A 17,563-nucleotide genomic window follows, 5' to 3' on the forward strand; every position below is an offset into this window, starting at 1 on the left:
ACAAATGAAAACTGTTAAAATCTTCAAGCTTTATTTATTTATTCTGAAAGAAATTTGCTTGGGAGCAGCAACAAAAGAGTCACAGAATCAACTGATCATATTGTTTCATGATTCAAGTTTCTCATTTCTGTCTCTTAGTTGCTTGGTTTCTCCTGGTGCATTAGTTTGAGCGAGTGTTTGTGCATTTTTATTTAAACATTTACATACATTTTTGACAGCACAACATGCCAGTAATAATGAGCAGATATGCTTGTACAAAACTGCTAACTGCTGCTTGATTTGGAATTTAAAAAGGCATTAAATCTGCATTTTATAGACGTGTGGCATTAGGTGTCATGAATTGTTCACTTTGTTTATTAGTTTGGGTTTACTTCCCTGTGTTTATTCATATAAGATGCGACAGCTTGTCATCTGAAACAAGTCTACTTAAACCTAACTACATTTTCACTGTCATTAGAAAATAGTGTTACAGTGTAAAGGGTTATTGCTGATAGAAGATCACATGTTGGTTTTGCATTAAACTGTGTGACCTATTTTTCATTAAATCTCCGTAAGTCAACTTAAATGACACAACTGTATTTCCACTGCAAATAATTTCAAATACTGTACTGCTTACTTGAGAGAGCCAGAAATGATGATAGCTGTGATAACACGAGCTGTAATGTAGGTCACTCTTTGATCTCGTTTATTTGATGAAGTTGATTGTCTGACAGCACAGAAGCTAATGAATCACATATTTGAAGCAGTTCAAACTTGTAAGCCTGTGTATACAGTATGAAGGCCAAACATTTGGGATCGGTTATAAAAAACTGAACTGAAATAATTGTTCAAATTGCTGCTATGAACTACTAGTATTGTTGAGTAATTTTATCACATTCATGTTCTGTTTCTGTCTCCTGTATGCTCTCCAGCAAAACCCAATGAGCCATCATGGAGGATCGTTCATCCACACAATCCTTCTCCAACCTCCACCACCACCACCGCCGCCCATCCTTTCCCATCGCCCTGCCCAGCTTTCAGAGCTCAGAAGTGGGATACTTGTCCTCTCAGCCCCCCCAGGATCCTCTGGAGCAGTTTGGGAGTAGAGGGGAAGAATCCACAACCTCATTCTTGACATCAAGCTCCTCCTCTGGGCCAAGAAGGGCGAGCAGTGGAGGCGACAGAGTTTATTTAAACACAAGTACGAGCAGCTTGGATGGAGATGCTAGTTTAGGAGGCCATCTCGATGGAGACAGCGGCCTAGGCGGCCATTTTGATGACACTTGGTATAGCAGCATCAAAAAAGAAGCTTGGGATGATGGGGAGAGCTGTGAAAGCCCCGCAGAGGATTTTCATGGTAAAAGTGACTGCAACGGTAACACAAATGATGTTTTTTACATGATGAACTGTGCCAGCGAGGAAGGAGTGAGGCGTAGAGTCAGAGCAAACTATAATAATTACGGCCACGCTAGCTGTGAGGCTAAAAGTGAATCACTGTTCAACAGGGAGGCAAACATAAGCCACTTTATGAAACAAACTAATTACTGCAACAGGAGCGGAGGAGGAAGCTTTAATGACAGCAATGTAGATTACTGCAGGACAGATTCGAGGGTGAGTGATAACTATTTAGGAGGAGAAGAAGATTATGGGTCCAGCTGTGGCTCAGGTGAGGATCAGCTTCAACCAACAGAGGCTGAGGCTCCATGGCTCAGTGTTTCTCCCTCGGGTCAGGAGGAAAACAGGTGGAGAGTAGCAGCAGACAGCCACACTTTGGCCTCAGGGTATCCACTGCAGAGATCCCATATTAGCATCAACAGCAGGACGTACACTCAGAAACTGGACTCCTTCTCTGAGGCTTTCCTCTCCCAGCGGAAGGGAAGATTCCCTGTGATTCCCGGTGGAGATACCTCTGGACAAATGTGGGAATTTGGAGGCGGGAGAGGAGAAACCCCTGGACCGATCAAGTCGAGGCAAAGCTGTGCTTTTGACTCGGACTCCTACCAGCCTCCCTCCTCCTCTTCCTCCCCCGCTCACCCTTCACATCCGTCTTTCCCGTCTCCTCCCACATCGTCTCACCTCATGTCTTCAGTTCTCAGTCCTCCTCCCACACCTTTACCTCCTCCGTCCCACTCGCCCTCAAAAATGGACTCTCCCGGTGCGTTCGGGAGCATCGGACATTCAGCTACTCAGGGAGAATCTCTTAGTACGCTGCAGTTTTTCACGCCCCGCCTTCAGTCTGTGCCTTCTGGGATGATCTGGAAGTTTCCACTGCTGTCACATTGCTTCCCACAGTCATCCAGCGACCCCAGCAGCGACCCCAGCAGATCCTCCCACGGTGATGACTACGGACACATCGCAGGTAAAGCAGTGCATCTGCACTTTTGTGAATGAAAGAACGATAGTAAGAAGAAGATGAAAATTTCATGATTGCTTGTCGGAAACTCAACTTTTAAACATGAAATTATTCAAATGAACTTTGTTTTCCCCCCTTTACAAGAACCACAGGTTAATACCCACATGTAAATTTACGGGACATGTGGGTTTTAGTAGGTGCGATTGTGAAGTTTCCCATTTCCCCTATGCAAATGACAGTTTCACTTACCACATTTTCACAAGTTAAGACATTTAACTGACAGCTTTTGTATGGTTTTACATCATTTGGAAATTGAAACGACTTGTCACAAGTAGCATACAATATATTGAGAATTATTGTATTTGTACTTGGGTTCATATGTGGGTTTTAACAAGAATTGATCTTGTTGATCCCTATTGTAACGCAAAAATAATAAAAAAAATTGTAAAATGGAAAAGAAGCACAACCTAAGATTGAAAACACTTCACTTTTGATGTTTGGATCCATAACTTCACAAGCCATAAAATCCCCCCAAAAAGAGTCTATAATAAATCAGCTTCAATAAAAAAAAAGTTTAAATCATAAATTTACTGAGGAAAAATATATGTACATGCCTAGATACACATCTTTAAATTCTGAATCAGATAAAACAGCATTAACTGATTAAATAGATCACAAAACAAAACACACAAAAAAATATGACCCTGAACCAAGTTATATAATAAACTCATAAATGTCACAACCAACATAACCAGTTAATACGCTAAAGCAGGTCTAGTTAGATGAAAATGCTTGAGGGAATTCTGCACGTAATGAAGGGATGAAGAAAATCATTTGCACAGGTAATAGTGATGTGTCAGACTTTCTAGTGAGCTCCATTTGACACAGAATGAGACAATTGGACAAAACAGTAAATTATGGAGCATTCAGTGTTAAAAGCTACTTTTACTGTTAGCATTACTTTTTTGTCCTCTACTTTTCATTTTCCCCAATTTCTCTTTTTTCCAGCCACACGTGACATCCTGCAGTGTCCTGAATCATCGTTCCTCACTTCTCCGTCCCATCGCTCATCCCTCCATCCATCCAGAGCCCTCCAGTGTTCCTCCAGTGGTCCATCCCTTGTTACCTCTTTCCATCTTCCCCCTCATGCATCTCTCCTCTCTGGGCAACATCATGAGGCAGCAGAAAAGAAACTTCCTTACCTGGTGACCCAAAAAGTAAAGAATGGACCTGCCAGTCTAAACCAAACACACCTACAGGTACGGTATTCCACTTTTATCCATGGAAAGAGTCTTGAAAAAGAAAAGCAATAGCAATTCTGTGAGGTCCAACTTTAGACAAAATCAAGGTTAATCTGGTTGCAAGGTTGTGAGAAAACGTGTAAGAGAAGTCCTCAGATGAGGATTAATATAGTTTTAACTATGCAGAAAATATTTCAATATTTTCTAATGCTTTGGTTAATATGCAAATTATTGCTTAGTGCATGCATATTAGCATGCTATCATTTACAAGCTATACTAAATTGCTGAACATAGTCAACAGCAGGCTCGAGATCTTGTTGGTTTCTTTATATCTTTACTTAACCTAAACTTTTTGGACATGTTAAACTGATTTTTTCACGACTAATAAAAGAGTAAAAATGCAGGTTTTCTGTCTTATTACAGCAGCGAGACTGAAATAAATACTAATTATGAAAATAATAAATTTAAAACTTGTGCTTTTGGAGGTCTGCATGAACAACCGCATTGTTTCAAAAGGTCACATTTCCACTGCGGCGTTGCCAGGTTCACACATCAGCGAAGCTCAGGAGACTGTTTAGTGAGGAGGCAGGCAACGACTTGCTACAGCTGGAGAAGCTGCACAGACAGACACAGTGGGCGGATGCCTCAATGCTTGATTGTCAAGAAATTACGTTAGCTCCAAGTGCCTTGCTGCTTCTAAAACCACAATCTTAGTCTGGGTTTTTATTTTTAGACATACAGAGGAGATAAAGTGTGCCTATAACAGATTTGGAGTTGGTGAAATTCAGCTTTGAATTAGACGTAGCTGTGAAGACGCCTCTAAGCCGCCAAAAAATATGTTAAATCGCTGTCTGAATATAACAACTTTTAGGGATTCACTTGTACAAACTACATTTGCCTGTCTTGCTTCTGTGTTTTAATCCAAGAAGGACAGTGACAGCAGTCTAAAATATTCGTTGTGTGTGTTCTGGCAGCAACAAGCAACTCCGATCTACACTGGAACACCATTTCCCAGCATCCTTCACTCCAGTAGAGGTCAGAGGAGGGGTCGCTACACTCCTCGGCCTCTCCTCAATCCAGCCCGCAGAGGGACAGGACTCTACTCCTCCCTGACATCTCCCCATCACAGAGAGGAAGAAACAGCGAGTGGACAGAATGAGGAACCGTGTGGTGTGTTACTGTAAGTAACGGGTGAAAGTCAGAGTGAAGTTACAACAACTGAAACAGGCTAATCATAACAGAGTTACAGAGGGTGTATCCTGCTGCAGAATCGGTGTTTTGGGGGATGAGTACACACGACAGTTAGCTTGATCACTCCATGTCTAGTTAAGGCAATGAATCTTTTACCTTACTTGACAGAAATCTATATTCTGTTATTTCTGATCATCTGATGAACAAAAAATGTATATTTTGCTTGCATAAATGAAACCACAATCAACAAAACTGGTTAAATTTTTTTTTTTTTATTCTCAATTTGTAGCATTTCTGGTGATTTTCATATGGTGCTACCTAAAATCTTCTTGGGGAGAGCAAAAGAAAATCCAATAAGCAGGAAAAACCTTGATTGCTGTTGGCTAAACACCTGTTTTGTGTTAGAATAATTGATTCAAAGAACTATAAATATTACTACAAATTCAAGGAAGCTGTTATTGTCGCTTAACTTAATGTGTGGTTGCAAGATAAGAAAATCCTATTCGCTGATTTGCATAAATGTTTTAAGTTGCAAACATTACTTTGATGACTTGGTTTTGCATAATAACATCAGTAATTGCAGCAGCTTAATATTGTGTGTAATTTAAACTCAAATTTCTGAATTAGTTAATGTAAGTAGAGATAACTTTTTCCTCAGCTTGAGTTGAGGATTTCCTCCATTTTAACATTTTAACATGACTATTTCTGACAATTAAGACTATTGATTTAACTATTAATATGTGAGAGAATTTGACAATTTTGAGGTTTAGTAGTTTCCAATTAGACAAATGTACAGTTTAAGTAAGAGTTAATTAATTATAAATGGTTCACAGACACCCCACAACATTTTTTTGTATTGTCTTTGGTGCCATTGTTATTATTGTGAATGTTAATATTGTGGTGTTGTAATTTACTGAGTGCCCCTGAACGCCTCACAGAGTTTGTAGTGGAGCTAGACCGGAGACGCAGCAGATTCTCTGCAGCGGAGGCACGGGCCAGAAGGAGAGGCTAATTTTGATCATTGTTGGCCAAATAAAGACTTTGATGCAATTCACCCCGTTTTGCTCTCTGTGCCTCGGAGCAGCTGCAACATCTTGGCGAGCCAGCCAGGAGATCGGGTAAAAAGTGACTTTTAATGAGCGAGAGAAAAAGTTTTTCAGTTAGCCTGTTAGCAACGTTAGCGGCTAACGGTAGCTCTCGCGCCGGAGGATACCCCTTCTCCTACAACAAACCTGGAACCGGACTATCAAATAAAACAACTTGTGAGTACAAAAATGGATTTGGAAGAACTGAGGGACCAAGTTACTACTGCCCTGTGCCGCCAGAACAAGGATCGGCTTGTGGAGGTCAGTTTTCTGTTGAAATGTAATACTGATGAAGAGACAGAAGAATCACTGAAGAAAGCTAACCGTCGTGAGCTAATGAAAGTGATTGAGCACAAACTGGATGAAGTGGAGGAAAGTTATAAGCCTGAAGACACTGTCCAGTATGTGAGGGATCTTTTATCAGCTTTGGGTTCAACGGTGACAGGACCAAAAGACGATGCTAGTGAGGGGCGCGACTTTTCCCGCTCTTCAGAAAAATGTGAGGAGCTGCAGCAGGAGATCAGAGCGCTAGAGGAGAAGCTCAAAATGGCGGGCGCAGCGGTCCCGACCCAAAGCTCTCAGCTTGGGAGCGTCCCTGAAGTGAGTATTCGTAGAGAGTTTCGCATCAGTGGGCAAATAGGTGAAGGCGGGCAGCGTGATAAACTGTCTTACACTAACCTGCTCCACCAAACGGAAAGCGGACTCCGCAAAGGCCACAGTGAGTCAGAAGTGATTGAGGCAGTGATTAGAGCCATCAGTCCTGGACTCAAACTCAGAGACATGCTTGAACTAAAAACTGATTTGACTCTAACCCAGCTAAGGACAATATTGAAAGGACATTACAGAGAAGATGATACATCAGACTTGTATCAAAAGCTGATCAACATTTCTCAGGATCACAAAGAGTCCCCACAAGATTTTCTCTTCAGGGCTATTGAGCTTAAAGATAGGCTGCTGTATGCTTCAAAGGGAAAAGAAACGGAGCACTACGGAGCAGACCTGATCAAGAGGAAATTTTTGAGGTCAGTTGGTACAGGACTTTTGAATGACAACATCAAGTTTCAGCTGAAACCACTTCTCGACACACCGGATGTGACTGATGAAGCTTTAATAGAGAGACTAAATGAAGCGGCCAATCTTGAGACAGAAAGGCTGAACAAGTTAAAGCGGAACAACAATAAAACTACAAAGATAAATGAACTGCAGACACCAGATGAGCCTCGCAGCAACCCACAAACCACCACAGCTTCAGCCCCAGCCAAAGAGAACACAAAGACTGCTCGGGCTCCCCCAGAAGTACATGCCCTTGTATCAGAACTTAAAGCTGAGGTGGCCGAAGTGAAGCAGATGGTTCTCGCTTCTCTGAATGCAAGCAAGTCCCAGCCACCAAAGAAGCTTCCAGAGGACGCCCGCGCCCGGAGGAGGAGAGGCTGCAGGACCTGCCAGAACAACGGTGAGGGAGACAGCTGCACCCACTGCTTCAAGTGTGGCCAGTCGGGTCACATCTCCAGAGGATGCCGTGCTTCACGTCTGCTGCAGGGAAACGACGGAGGGCCACTGCCACGGGACCAGCAGTGACCCAACCGCCTCATCAGGAGTCCCGCCACTGCTGCAACTGTCGACAGGAGGAGCAACGCGACGCCCCGCTCTACACATGTGCAGGATGCTCATCCGCCAGCTACTGTTCCAAAACATGTCAGACACATCACTGGCAGGAACACAAACACACATGTAAAGCAGTGAGGGTGGTTGAACAATATTTGGGTGAGACAAAAGAACAAAAGTGGTCCTCACACATAGGAAATGTTGACATGATGGTAAACAAGCAAGGGAAAAAACTTATCAAACTTATTGGTAGACGCAAAATGGTTAGGTGCACTTTTGATAAAGTACCAGTTACAGCACTGTGGGATACAGGTGCACAGGCTACTGTAATAAATGACAAATGGAGAGCTGAGCACTTACCGCACACAACTCTTAGGGGTATAGAAGAACTCTTAGGACCAGAACCTTTAAATGGGTTAGCTGCCAATCACACAGAGATACCTTTTATGGGGTGGGTCCCAGTAGAGTTTAGTCTCGTAGGTGCAGATGCTTCTTTCTCCAGCCTCCCAGTGCCTGTCCTAGTCTCTAGTGACCCAAATGTGGCTCAAGACCCTATCATAGGATTTAACGTGATAGAGGAAATCCTTAATGAGCAAATGAAACAAGGGGGTACTGAAAACGGTGACTGTGCTGCTAGCATTGTGAGTAATGCTTTTGACATTGATGCTGTTTCTGCTAAGACTTTTATCCAGTTGATGCACACCAACCAAACGGTAGACCTTGAGACTCATGTTAAAACAGGACGAGGTAAAGTTGCTCTGGGTCCAGGTGAAGTTGCCACTCTTCGCTGCCGCACCCGTGTTTCTGCAGAGGAGGACACTGCAATGCTGTTTTGCCCAAGTGAAACCCAAGGGTTACCCGAAGGACTTCATATCCAAGAGGTACTGTTTAAAGCAAAAAGGGGCAACTCTACCACAGTTCCTGTGTCAGTCACAAATACCACGGGCCATAGTATCACTTTAGGTCCACGTGTTATTTTGGGACATATTGAGGGGGTTAAAGCAATATATCCAGCCGCCCTCCAACCAGTTAAAACTGAACAAACTGAGAAAGTAACAACGGATGCAGACGTTAAAGTCTCATCACCTCCAAAAAGTGACTCTAACGAGGCATGGGATCCCCCTGTTGCCTTAGATCATTTAACTAGAGAACAACAAAGAGCAGTAAGAGAAATGTTAAAGGAGGAGTGTAAAGCTTTTTCTAAAGATGATAGTGATGTAGGCTGTATTCCCTCCCTCCAAATGCACATTACTCTTCAAGACCAGACACCAGTTCAAAAGACTTACATCAGTGTACCCAAACCTTTACACCAGGAAGTCAAAGCATATTTGCAGGACTTAATCAACAGAGGGTGGGTTACAAAATCAAAATCGCCTTATTCTTCTCCTATAGTGTGTGTTAGGAAGAAGTCAGGTGAACTCAGACTTTGTGTGGACTATCGTGAACTAAACCGTAAATCTGTGCCTGATAGACATCCTATTCCTAGGATACAAGACATGCTTGATAGCCTTACTGGTAGCTCTTGGTTTACAGTACTGGACCAGGGGAAGGCTTATCATCAGGGGTTTTTAGACGAAGAAAGCCAGCCTCTCACAGCATTCATTACACCCTGGGGTTTATACCAGTGGGTCAGGATCCCATTCGGACTAAGTTCCGCCCCAGCTGAGTTTCAAAGAAGCATGGAGGAGTGTCTGTGGGGTTTACGTGATGACATTTGCTTACCTTACCTTGATGACAATTTGGTCCACAGTAAGTCATTTCAGGACCATATTGAACATGTCAGGGCCGTGTTGCAAAGGTATCAAAAACATGGTGTAAAATTGACTGCTAAAAAGTGTGAACTGTTCAAGCCTAATGTGAGATTTTTAGGCAGGATTGTATCAAAAGAGGGTCACAGTATGGATCCAGCAGAGGTCGCTCCTGTACTGGCACTGAAAGAGAAACAGCCTAGCACAGTGGGTGAAGTGAGGCAAATACTGGGCTTCCTATCATACTACAGGTCTTACATACAAGATTTTTCACGTATAGCCAAGCCCTTGTATGAACTTCTTGCTGGTCCATCTGTTCAAGACTCACAGGATGCAAAGACATTGAAAAAGACTAAAAAAGGGAAAAACAAGCAGAACCGAGGACAGCTACCCTCGTCTGCCCCTGTCAAATGGACTGAGACTCATCAACAAGTTTTGTCGTACCTGGTTGATAAACTGTCTAATCCGCCTGTCCTAGGTTATCCAGATCTGAACCAACCTTTTGTGTTACATACTGACGCTTCTCAGGCAGGATTAGGAGCTGTACTTTATCAGCGTAGCAATGGTAAGCTAAGAGTGATAGCTTATGGGTCTAGAACCTTAACACCACCTGAGAAAAACTACCATATGCATGCAGGAAAATTGGAGTTCTTAGCACTTAAGTGGTCTATTTGTGAGCGGTTCAGGGATTATTTGTTTCATGCACCATCTTTTGTGGTTTATACAGATAATAATCCACTCACTTATGTCTTAACTACTGCAAAGCTAAATGCATCAGGTCAACGTTGGGTGGCAGAGTTAGCAGATTTTAACTTTTCTATAAAGTACAGGCCAGGGAAAACAAATGCAGACGCAGATGGGTTATCCAGGATGCCCATGGACTTTGAGGACTATATGAGACACTGTACACATTCAGTCAGTCAGGATGCTGTAACAGCTACACAGCAGAGCATCCTGGTGCAGCAAACGGAGCAGACGCCAATGTTTAGTGTGGTTTCATTTGATGCTCTTCAGCAACAGGCAGGAGCAGAGAGACTTTTGGACACTATTCAGCCTTTACCCAGAGAGGAGATCTGTGCAGCTCAGCAACAAGACCCTGTAATAGGTAAAATGTACAGTTATGTGAAACAAAACAGAAAACCTGCTGCACATGAGATTCAAAACGAGAGCTCAGAGTTCAAGGCACTTGCCAGGGAGTGGAGTAAACTGTGTATCAGGGAGGATGGGACTTTGTTCAGAAAAACGCAACACAAAGAGCAACTGGTTCTTCCTGCTGTGTACCACCCCCTTGTCTTAAATGAACTACACAAGCAGATGGGTCATTTGGGCTCAGAAAGGACAATAAACTTAACTCGAGACCGTTTCTATTGGCCGAAAATGCAAAGGGACATTGAGCACTTTGTCATGAATGTTTGTGAGTGTTTGAAAAAAAGAAAACCAAACAGACAAGCACGTGCCCCCATGCAGAGCATTGAAACTACTCATCCATTTCAGATTGTGTCGATTGACTTTCTGCATCTTGAACAATGCAAAGGCGGTTGCGAGTATATTCTTGTAGTCATGGACCACTATACTCGCTTTGCTCAAGCATATGCTACAACTAACAAAGCAGCGAAGACTGTAGCAGAAAGACTGTTTAATGACTTCTGCCTTAGGTTTGGCTTCCCGGAGAAACTGCATCACGACTTGGGGAGAGAGTTTGAAAACAAACTGTTGCATCATTTGAAAGACCTGTCAGGTATTAAAGGGTCACACACAACTCCTTATCACCCGCAAGGAAACGGGCAAACAGAACGGTTTAACAGGACTCTTCTCTCTATGCTAAGGACACTAACAGAAGAACAGAAAACAGACTGGAAAAGCCACCTTCCCAAAGTCATACATGCATATAACTGTACTGTTAATGAGTCTACGGGCTACTCTCCATTCTTCTTGCTGTTTGGTAGGCTACCACGGCTTCCTGTGGATCTTCTGTTTGGTATTGAACAGCAGGACAGCCCAGGCCCTTATCAGGACTATGTTGACAAATGGAGGCAAAGGATGACAGAAGCCTACAACATCGCCACCCGAAATGCAGGCAAATCGTCACAGCGAGGTAAAACACAGTACGACAAGAAAGTGTATGGGCCACCATTGAAAATCGGCAGTCGTGTCCTGGTGAGAAATGTGACTGAGAAGGGAGGTCCTGGCAAAATCCGCTCCTACTGGGAAGACAACATTTATGTCATCAAAAACCAGAAGGGTGAGGACAGTCCCGTGTTCGAGTTGGTGCCAGAAAACGGCCAAGGCAGGACAAGAGTTATGCACAGGAACATGTTATTGCCTTGTGATTTTCTCCCAGTCTCAGCAGACACAAACAAGACTGGAGATAAAACAAAAACAAAGAAAAGACTTTTAAACAAAAATGACAAAACCCGGATGAGACAAGCGCAGCAGGTGGAAAGTGAGGAGGAGTCAGATGAAGATTTATCAGATGCTGTTTTTACATGGACTGTTCCTGAGCCTCACGAGACACCTGCACTGGACCCCACTGCGACAGAGTTCATTCCACTGCTGGACAGGGATGAGCTTCTACAAAATGAGACTTTTCAAATCGCTGATGATGATCAGGAGGACCCCATCCCAGCTCAACTGCCAGAAGAGGACGCTGAGGAGACTGAGGATGCGAGAGATGTGGACAGTGGTTCAGATTCTGAATCTTTGGAAGAAACACAGCAGATGAGTACTTATCCAAAGCGAGACAGAAAGAAACCACAAACTCTGACTTATAATACTTTGGGTCAACCAAGTTTTACTGAGCGAGCCGTTGCAACTAAAGGTTTAAGTGTTCATGGTTACTGGCGACCTTGGTAAACAAAAAGACTGTTGACATGTTAAGACTGAAGTATTCATGTTATAAGACTGTTGAAACTCTTCACACTTTATCCTCCAGGTATATGAGTTAAAAAAAAAAAAAAAAAAAAAATGTACTCATGGATTGATGGCCGATTTATGGTTTAAGACTGTGGTACTTGGGTAATTGTTTTTCTTGGTGAATGAAATGGGAAAAAGATGCAATACCCTTATGTAAAGTAATGGTCAAATGGTTTGGTTATGTTTACACATGTATTGGACTTGTAATAACATCTGAGCAAGCGTCAGGGGGTATACACAGCTGCAGTGCACGGTAGTCTGAGTTACTCATAACGGGTAGTGACCTAAAATACTGTCCATTCCATACTATTTGGTTCATTATAATAGAAACTTGAGCAGGTACATTTAAGTGTCGGGACGACATCTCTTAAGTGGGGGAGAGTGTGAGAGAATTTGACAATTTTGAGGTTTAGTAGTTTCCAATTAGACAAATGTACAGTTTAAGTAAGAGTTAATTAATTATAAATGGTTCACAGACACCCCACAACATTTTTTTGTATTGTCTTTGGTGCCATTGTTATTATTGTGAATGTTAATATTGTGGTGTTGTAATTTACTGAGTGCCCCTGAACGCCTCACAGAGTTTGTAGTGGAGCTAGACCGGAGACGCAGCAGATTCTCTGCAGCGGAGGCACGGGCCAGAAGGAGAGGCTAATTTTGATCATTGTTGGCCAAATAAAGACTTTGATGCAATTCACCCCGTTTTGCTCTCTGTGCCTCGGAGCAGCTGCAACAAATAGTTATTAAAGTATATTTCATTGTAGAAACAAACAAGATGAATTTTTTAGAAGTTTATATAACTCAAAAAGCTTAATGCAAACTTGAGTCCAAACATTATTTTTAAAGAAAATACTAGTATGTCGGTGGACTTTCAGCTACTTTCTAGTTCATATTGTTGTCTTTTATGTCTATTTTCACTCTCATTTTGTTCCTCTCTCTGTTTCCTTCTCCAGACACGTCAATGTGGGTCCTGATTTCCAGGCAGATCTTCCTCCGTGCTTCGGAGATGGTGGATGGTCATCGGCGTGGTCACCACAGGAAGAAACTCCTCGGGAACAGTTGCTGTGGAAACCGTGGGACAATCTGGAGGAGAATGCTCACTTACAAAACCAAGGTAGATGGCACATCACAATACAGTTTTCTTTCCCAAACCCATAGAGTGAAAACATTCAACATCATAAGCAACCAATAAGGTCAAGAGTCTATTAAATATTTTAATGTTTCTATATTATTTTAACGCCTAAAACTGCCAATGTTTTGCGTGTTTATGTGCAGTGGAGAAGCTGTTGTCCATGTGCAGTTCCAGCTGCCTACCAGGAGGAGGCAGTAATACTGAGCTGGCCCTGCACTGTCTGCACTATTGTCAGGGGAACACAATGGTAAACAGTGACACTATTGTTCTTTATTCTTCATTACTGTTACTATCCACTCACTCCATTATTTTCATCATTCCTCCATGCATATTTACTCACTTCCTTGCATCCTCACTCTTTCTCTCCCACTCTTTCGTATCCATTTAATTGCATTGCATGCCTCATCTGTTTGTTTTCTCTGTCCTCCATCCCTCCTGTTCAGGCCACACTGGAGATGCTGTTGTTCTCACAGCCCTCACCGACAGGAGACTACCACTACTCTGGTAACCTTTGGCCTCACTCTAAATCTTGGGCTTCCTAAAACTTCACCTAATGTTCACATAACTCTTTAACTTTGAGTGGTATGAGTGTACTTTGGTTTACAAATTGAAGTTTAAAGACCAAAAGAACTTAAGACTCATGCATTATCTTCACATCCATGCTATTTTATCTGTGTTCAGGTCAAATCACTAGTTTGATTATCGTGGTTCTTTATGTTTTTGTATCTATAACTTTGTCAAATCTAACTTTGGGATATAAGAGGAGAAGAAAAATGAAGCAACATGTGTTGCAGTGAAAGATGTTTACCTCTAGTGTTTCTCTGCAACACTCGGTGATTGTGTGCATGTGAGAAATATGAGTCAGCAAGGAAGAAACCATTCCCACTGTACTCTACATACAATAGAAGGCATTGTAGAAGCCCAGATTTCCTTCCACTTTCATCGCATGCCATCCGCTCCGTCTCTCTCCGGTGCATTTAAGTCCACCAAGAACCCTGTAAAATACAGAGTACGCATTGTTCTGCATACTAGTGTTCAGTCAGGTGAGTTTATTCCCACAGACAGGGCTACTGCTACATGTTTTGGGCCCCCTGACAACAGCTTAGCAATGTTTAGATGTCTCAGATTCCTGGCATGTCCCAGGACCCCCTCCGGCTTTGTTGCTCTGAATCACTTCAGGTTTTCACAGCTAGCAGACACCTCCTGCTTGTCTGATCCCTCCTGAATGACGTCTGCAGCAGTGAAACTTAACCAACTCAGTCAGTGTAATTACATATGATCAGGAACTTTACACAGACACATGGCAGCTGCATTTTTAGACAGTCATTCCAACACACAGTGAGAATCCTCAGACTCGTTATCTCCTTTGTTTTTTTAACATTTACTGCTGCATTAATTTGCATCCCAGCAAATCACACATTTCAGGATGACCTTGTGGTGTTTATTGTCACTGTTTCTGATTGTTTCCCCTCCCCACTTCTCTCTCTTTCTCTCTGTAGGCTGTGATTTTTGGACTGACACTGAAAAGAATCTCTTCAGTGCAGCTCTTGGGACTTATGGAAAAGACTTTTCAGTCATAGAGAAGACGGTAACACGTTTTTTCTTGCGCTGATTGTCATTTATGCTGTATTGATTTAATGGTTACCCTCTCAATGTGATTCTGATCTGTCTTTGCAGTGGCATTAAATTTACATATTTGAATTTTGTTATCAGATGCTACTATTAAAAACAAAAAGTACCTATTTGTGTCAGTGGAAATCAACACATAGAATGAAAAACAGGAAGTTAAGCTTATTCAGTCCTTCCACAGCTATACAACCGTTATTTTGTGCTCATTACTTGGTCAAAGCGTTCTGTGTTTGTGCTACATCATTTCATAAAGGTGAAGTATTATGTTCCTAAGGTGTACTGGGCAAAGTGCTCATTTTCTTGCCTGTACCTGTTCAGTTTTTGGTGACTCACCACGTACTTCAGTGGGAGTGAAGTGACACATCAAACTGCAGAGGAAGAAAATTACAGTATAAGTAATGCAAAAACACCACAGTTAATACTCTGGTCTGGTTTTTCACCACTTTCTGTCATGGATGATGACTCTAACAGGTAATTTAGGGTGGTGTCTGCGATTCTGTAAAAGGATTTTTTCATATTTAGCTAGTTAGAATGTGTAGCTAGTTAGCATGGATCGGATTTACCGTCCCTCTCAGTTCCTGAACCTGTACATGAGCTTAAACGCACACAAGACACACTAAAATAGTGTTATGTTGATCTATCTGAGCTACTTGAATTGTTTCCCATTTACAGAACCAGAGCTTTGCTAGAACACCAGTTTAATTTGAGTGCACGCACTCAGGAGACAGCTAGCAGACCAGAAGCAGAAACAACTGCATTACTTTTTAACATCACCTTCACAGCCTCTGAAAGCTAGCGGTTACTGTATGTGGGGCCACACTGTGAAATGCAACTAAATTCCCAAGCCAGTTTGTACCTTTGCAGCACCTTTTGTCAAAAATACCAGCACTCCATGCCAAGTGAAAGCAACTACATGCTGCAACTTCACAAAAGCAACACTTGAAAATTCACTGGCACCATTAAGGGCTGGAAAAAATGTCAGTGTTGTGTTTTGGTGTAACTGAATGTGTCAGCTTGGTTTTCTGCAGGTATTTTCAGACAAGTTGTGGTATTAACAGGGAATTTGGTCAATAAAATGAACAAATAATGCACAGATCTGTTTTTAAACATAGATGCATACACACATTGATTATATATCAATGTAAGACCTGCAGCATAGTGTAACTGCAGATGCCACAGAGCCATAAATCAAGAGTGCTGTTTGTGTGTACTTTGCAGGTGAAGACTAAGACAGTCAGACAATGTGTTGAGTTTTACTACATGAGCAAAAAGCTCCTGGACAAGCAGAAGAAGCAGCAAGAGGAGGAGAGCAGAGATGGAGTACTGGAGCAGCAGAAACATGTAAGAATCCTCAGGAATTTGGGTGAAATTTTTTTCATTTTTCACCTAAATGTTATATGTGATGCAGGGATTCTGTCATCCTACTAAGACCTCTGGTGTCTCTGTAAGTTTGGTTTTCAGTCATTTTTGTCCAGTGTTAGTTCTGTAAGCATATATTCAGATCCTTGATGTTAAAGAACAGAAAGTAATAAAATAGTCTGCTTCCCAAAGGAAATAATACTGCGTATTTGGAGCATTTGTGTAGTCTTGTGTAATGGCTTAAATGCATTACATGATTATCCACTGTGGAATGCAACTCAAGAAGTCAATCACAGCATGCCAGCTCACAAGTAGGCCTGTTTCTATAGGTGACGCCCATCTGTCAGCCAGTGGGCAGACGGTTTACACTGGAGGAGGCGGTTCCTGTGCCCTCATTGGCCAGCTACTTCCCCTGTAAGCTGTGTGGAAAGTGAGTAGGACCAGTTGTACTAAAACCTAAAATGAACTCTGTGTGTTTGGCTTCAGGGCGAGCCAAACAGATGGTTTAGATTTTCCTTCTTTTCATTTCTTTCTTCCTCTTTCCTTGCCCCAGAATGTTCTATAAAATCAAGTCCCGTAACGCCCACATGAAGATCCACCGGCAGCCTCAGGAGGACTGGGCCGACCGGCGGCTGCAGCAGCAGCTCCTCACCCAGCGTCTGGCCCTCCGTTGTCCCACCAACCTCATGCAAACCCCGGCCAGTAACCTGCTCCCACCCCCAGCTGCTCCAGCTCTGACATTTCCCCCCTCAGGTCTCCCTGGAACGTCCAGCAACAACAGCAACGCAGATCACAACTCTGTAACCAACAGCAACCCCATCACTCCTACCAGTGCCAGTGTCCTCGATCCCAGCACAGCTGTAACATATAACAGCATCGCTCCTCCAAATTCTCATGTAATCAGCAACATTGACGGCAGTGACTCAAATCTAACAGAGCCCACCTCTGTCTTACCCTTCCACCAGTCATGGAGCTCCTTTGGACACCCTCCAAACCAGGCTACGTTCTACTGCAACTCTGCAGCGAAGGAGGATGTAGGAGCTGGGACAGTGGTGGGAAAAGAGGCAATCGACTGGTAGTAGTGTTCACCTCTCCTAAAAGCATTACAATCCCTGAGGTATGAGACTCATCAAATTGTGCATTTTAAATCAAACTTGTTTCTTATTCAAACTTCAGTACTTTTTGCAAACAATTTAAGAGATGTTTATTTTTTAGGAGTTTTTTTTTGTAAATTTTGTACTTAAATGTGTTATGTATTTAAATGTTCCCTATACATTTTACATCTGAATAAAATTTGTAACAGTATGTTTGTTTCTAATGTTTCTGAG

General features: G+C 42.5%; 1 protein-coding gene across 3 annotated transcripts in view; it reads left to right on the plus strand.

Annotated features, from left to right (window-relative positions):
- The window catches only part of LOC111588687 (uncharacterized), a 28,733-nt gene extending 11,193 nt beyond the window's left edge, over positions 1-17,540 (plus strand). For 2 of the 3 annotated variants that reach the window (XM_055007676.1, XM_035943362.2), the window contains exons 2-11: positions 912-2,338; positions 3,341-3,591; positions 4,548-4,753; positions 13,069-13,229; positions 13,391-13,494; positions 13,691-13,751; positions 14,747-14,835; positions 16,095-16,217; positions 16,565-16,665; positions 16,789-17,540. In XM_055007676.1, the coding sequence (XP_054863651.1) occupies positions 931-2,338; positions 3,341-3,591; positions 4,548-4,753; positions 13,069-13,229; positions 13,391-13,494; positions 13,691-13,751; positions 14,747-14,835; positions 16,095-16,217; positions 16,565-16,665; positions 16,789-17,314 (3,030 nt within the window). In that variant the 5' untranslated portion in view covers positions 912-930 and the 3' untranslated portion in view covers positions 17,315-17,540. Of the gene's footprint in view, positions 1-877; positions 2,339-3,340; positions 3,592-4,547; positions 4,754-13,068; positions 13,230-13,390; positions 13,495-13,690; positions 13,752-14,746; positions 14,836-16,094; positions 16,218-16,564; positions 16,666-16,788 lie in introns of those variants that run through there. The other variant, XM_023299182.3, reaches the window with a different exon arrangement.
- The last annotated feature ends 23 nt before the right edge of the window (positions 17,541-17,563 follow it).

The sequence above is a fragment of the Amphiprion ocellaris genome, chromosome 23, assembly GCF_022539595.1.
Source record: "Amphiprion ocellaris isolate individual 3 ecotype Okinawa chromosome 23, ASM2253959v1, whole genome shotgun sequence".
Lineage (NCBI taxonomy): Eukaryota > Metazoa > Chordata > Actinopteri > Pomacentridae > Amphiprion > Amphiprion ocellaris.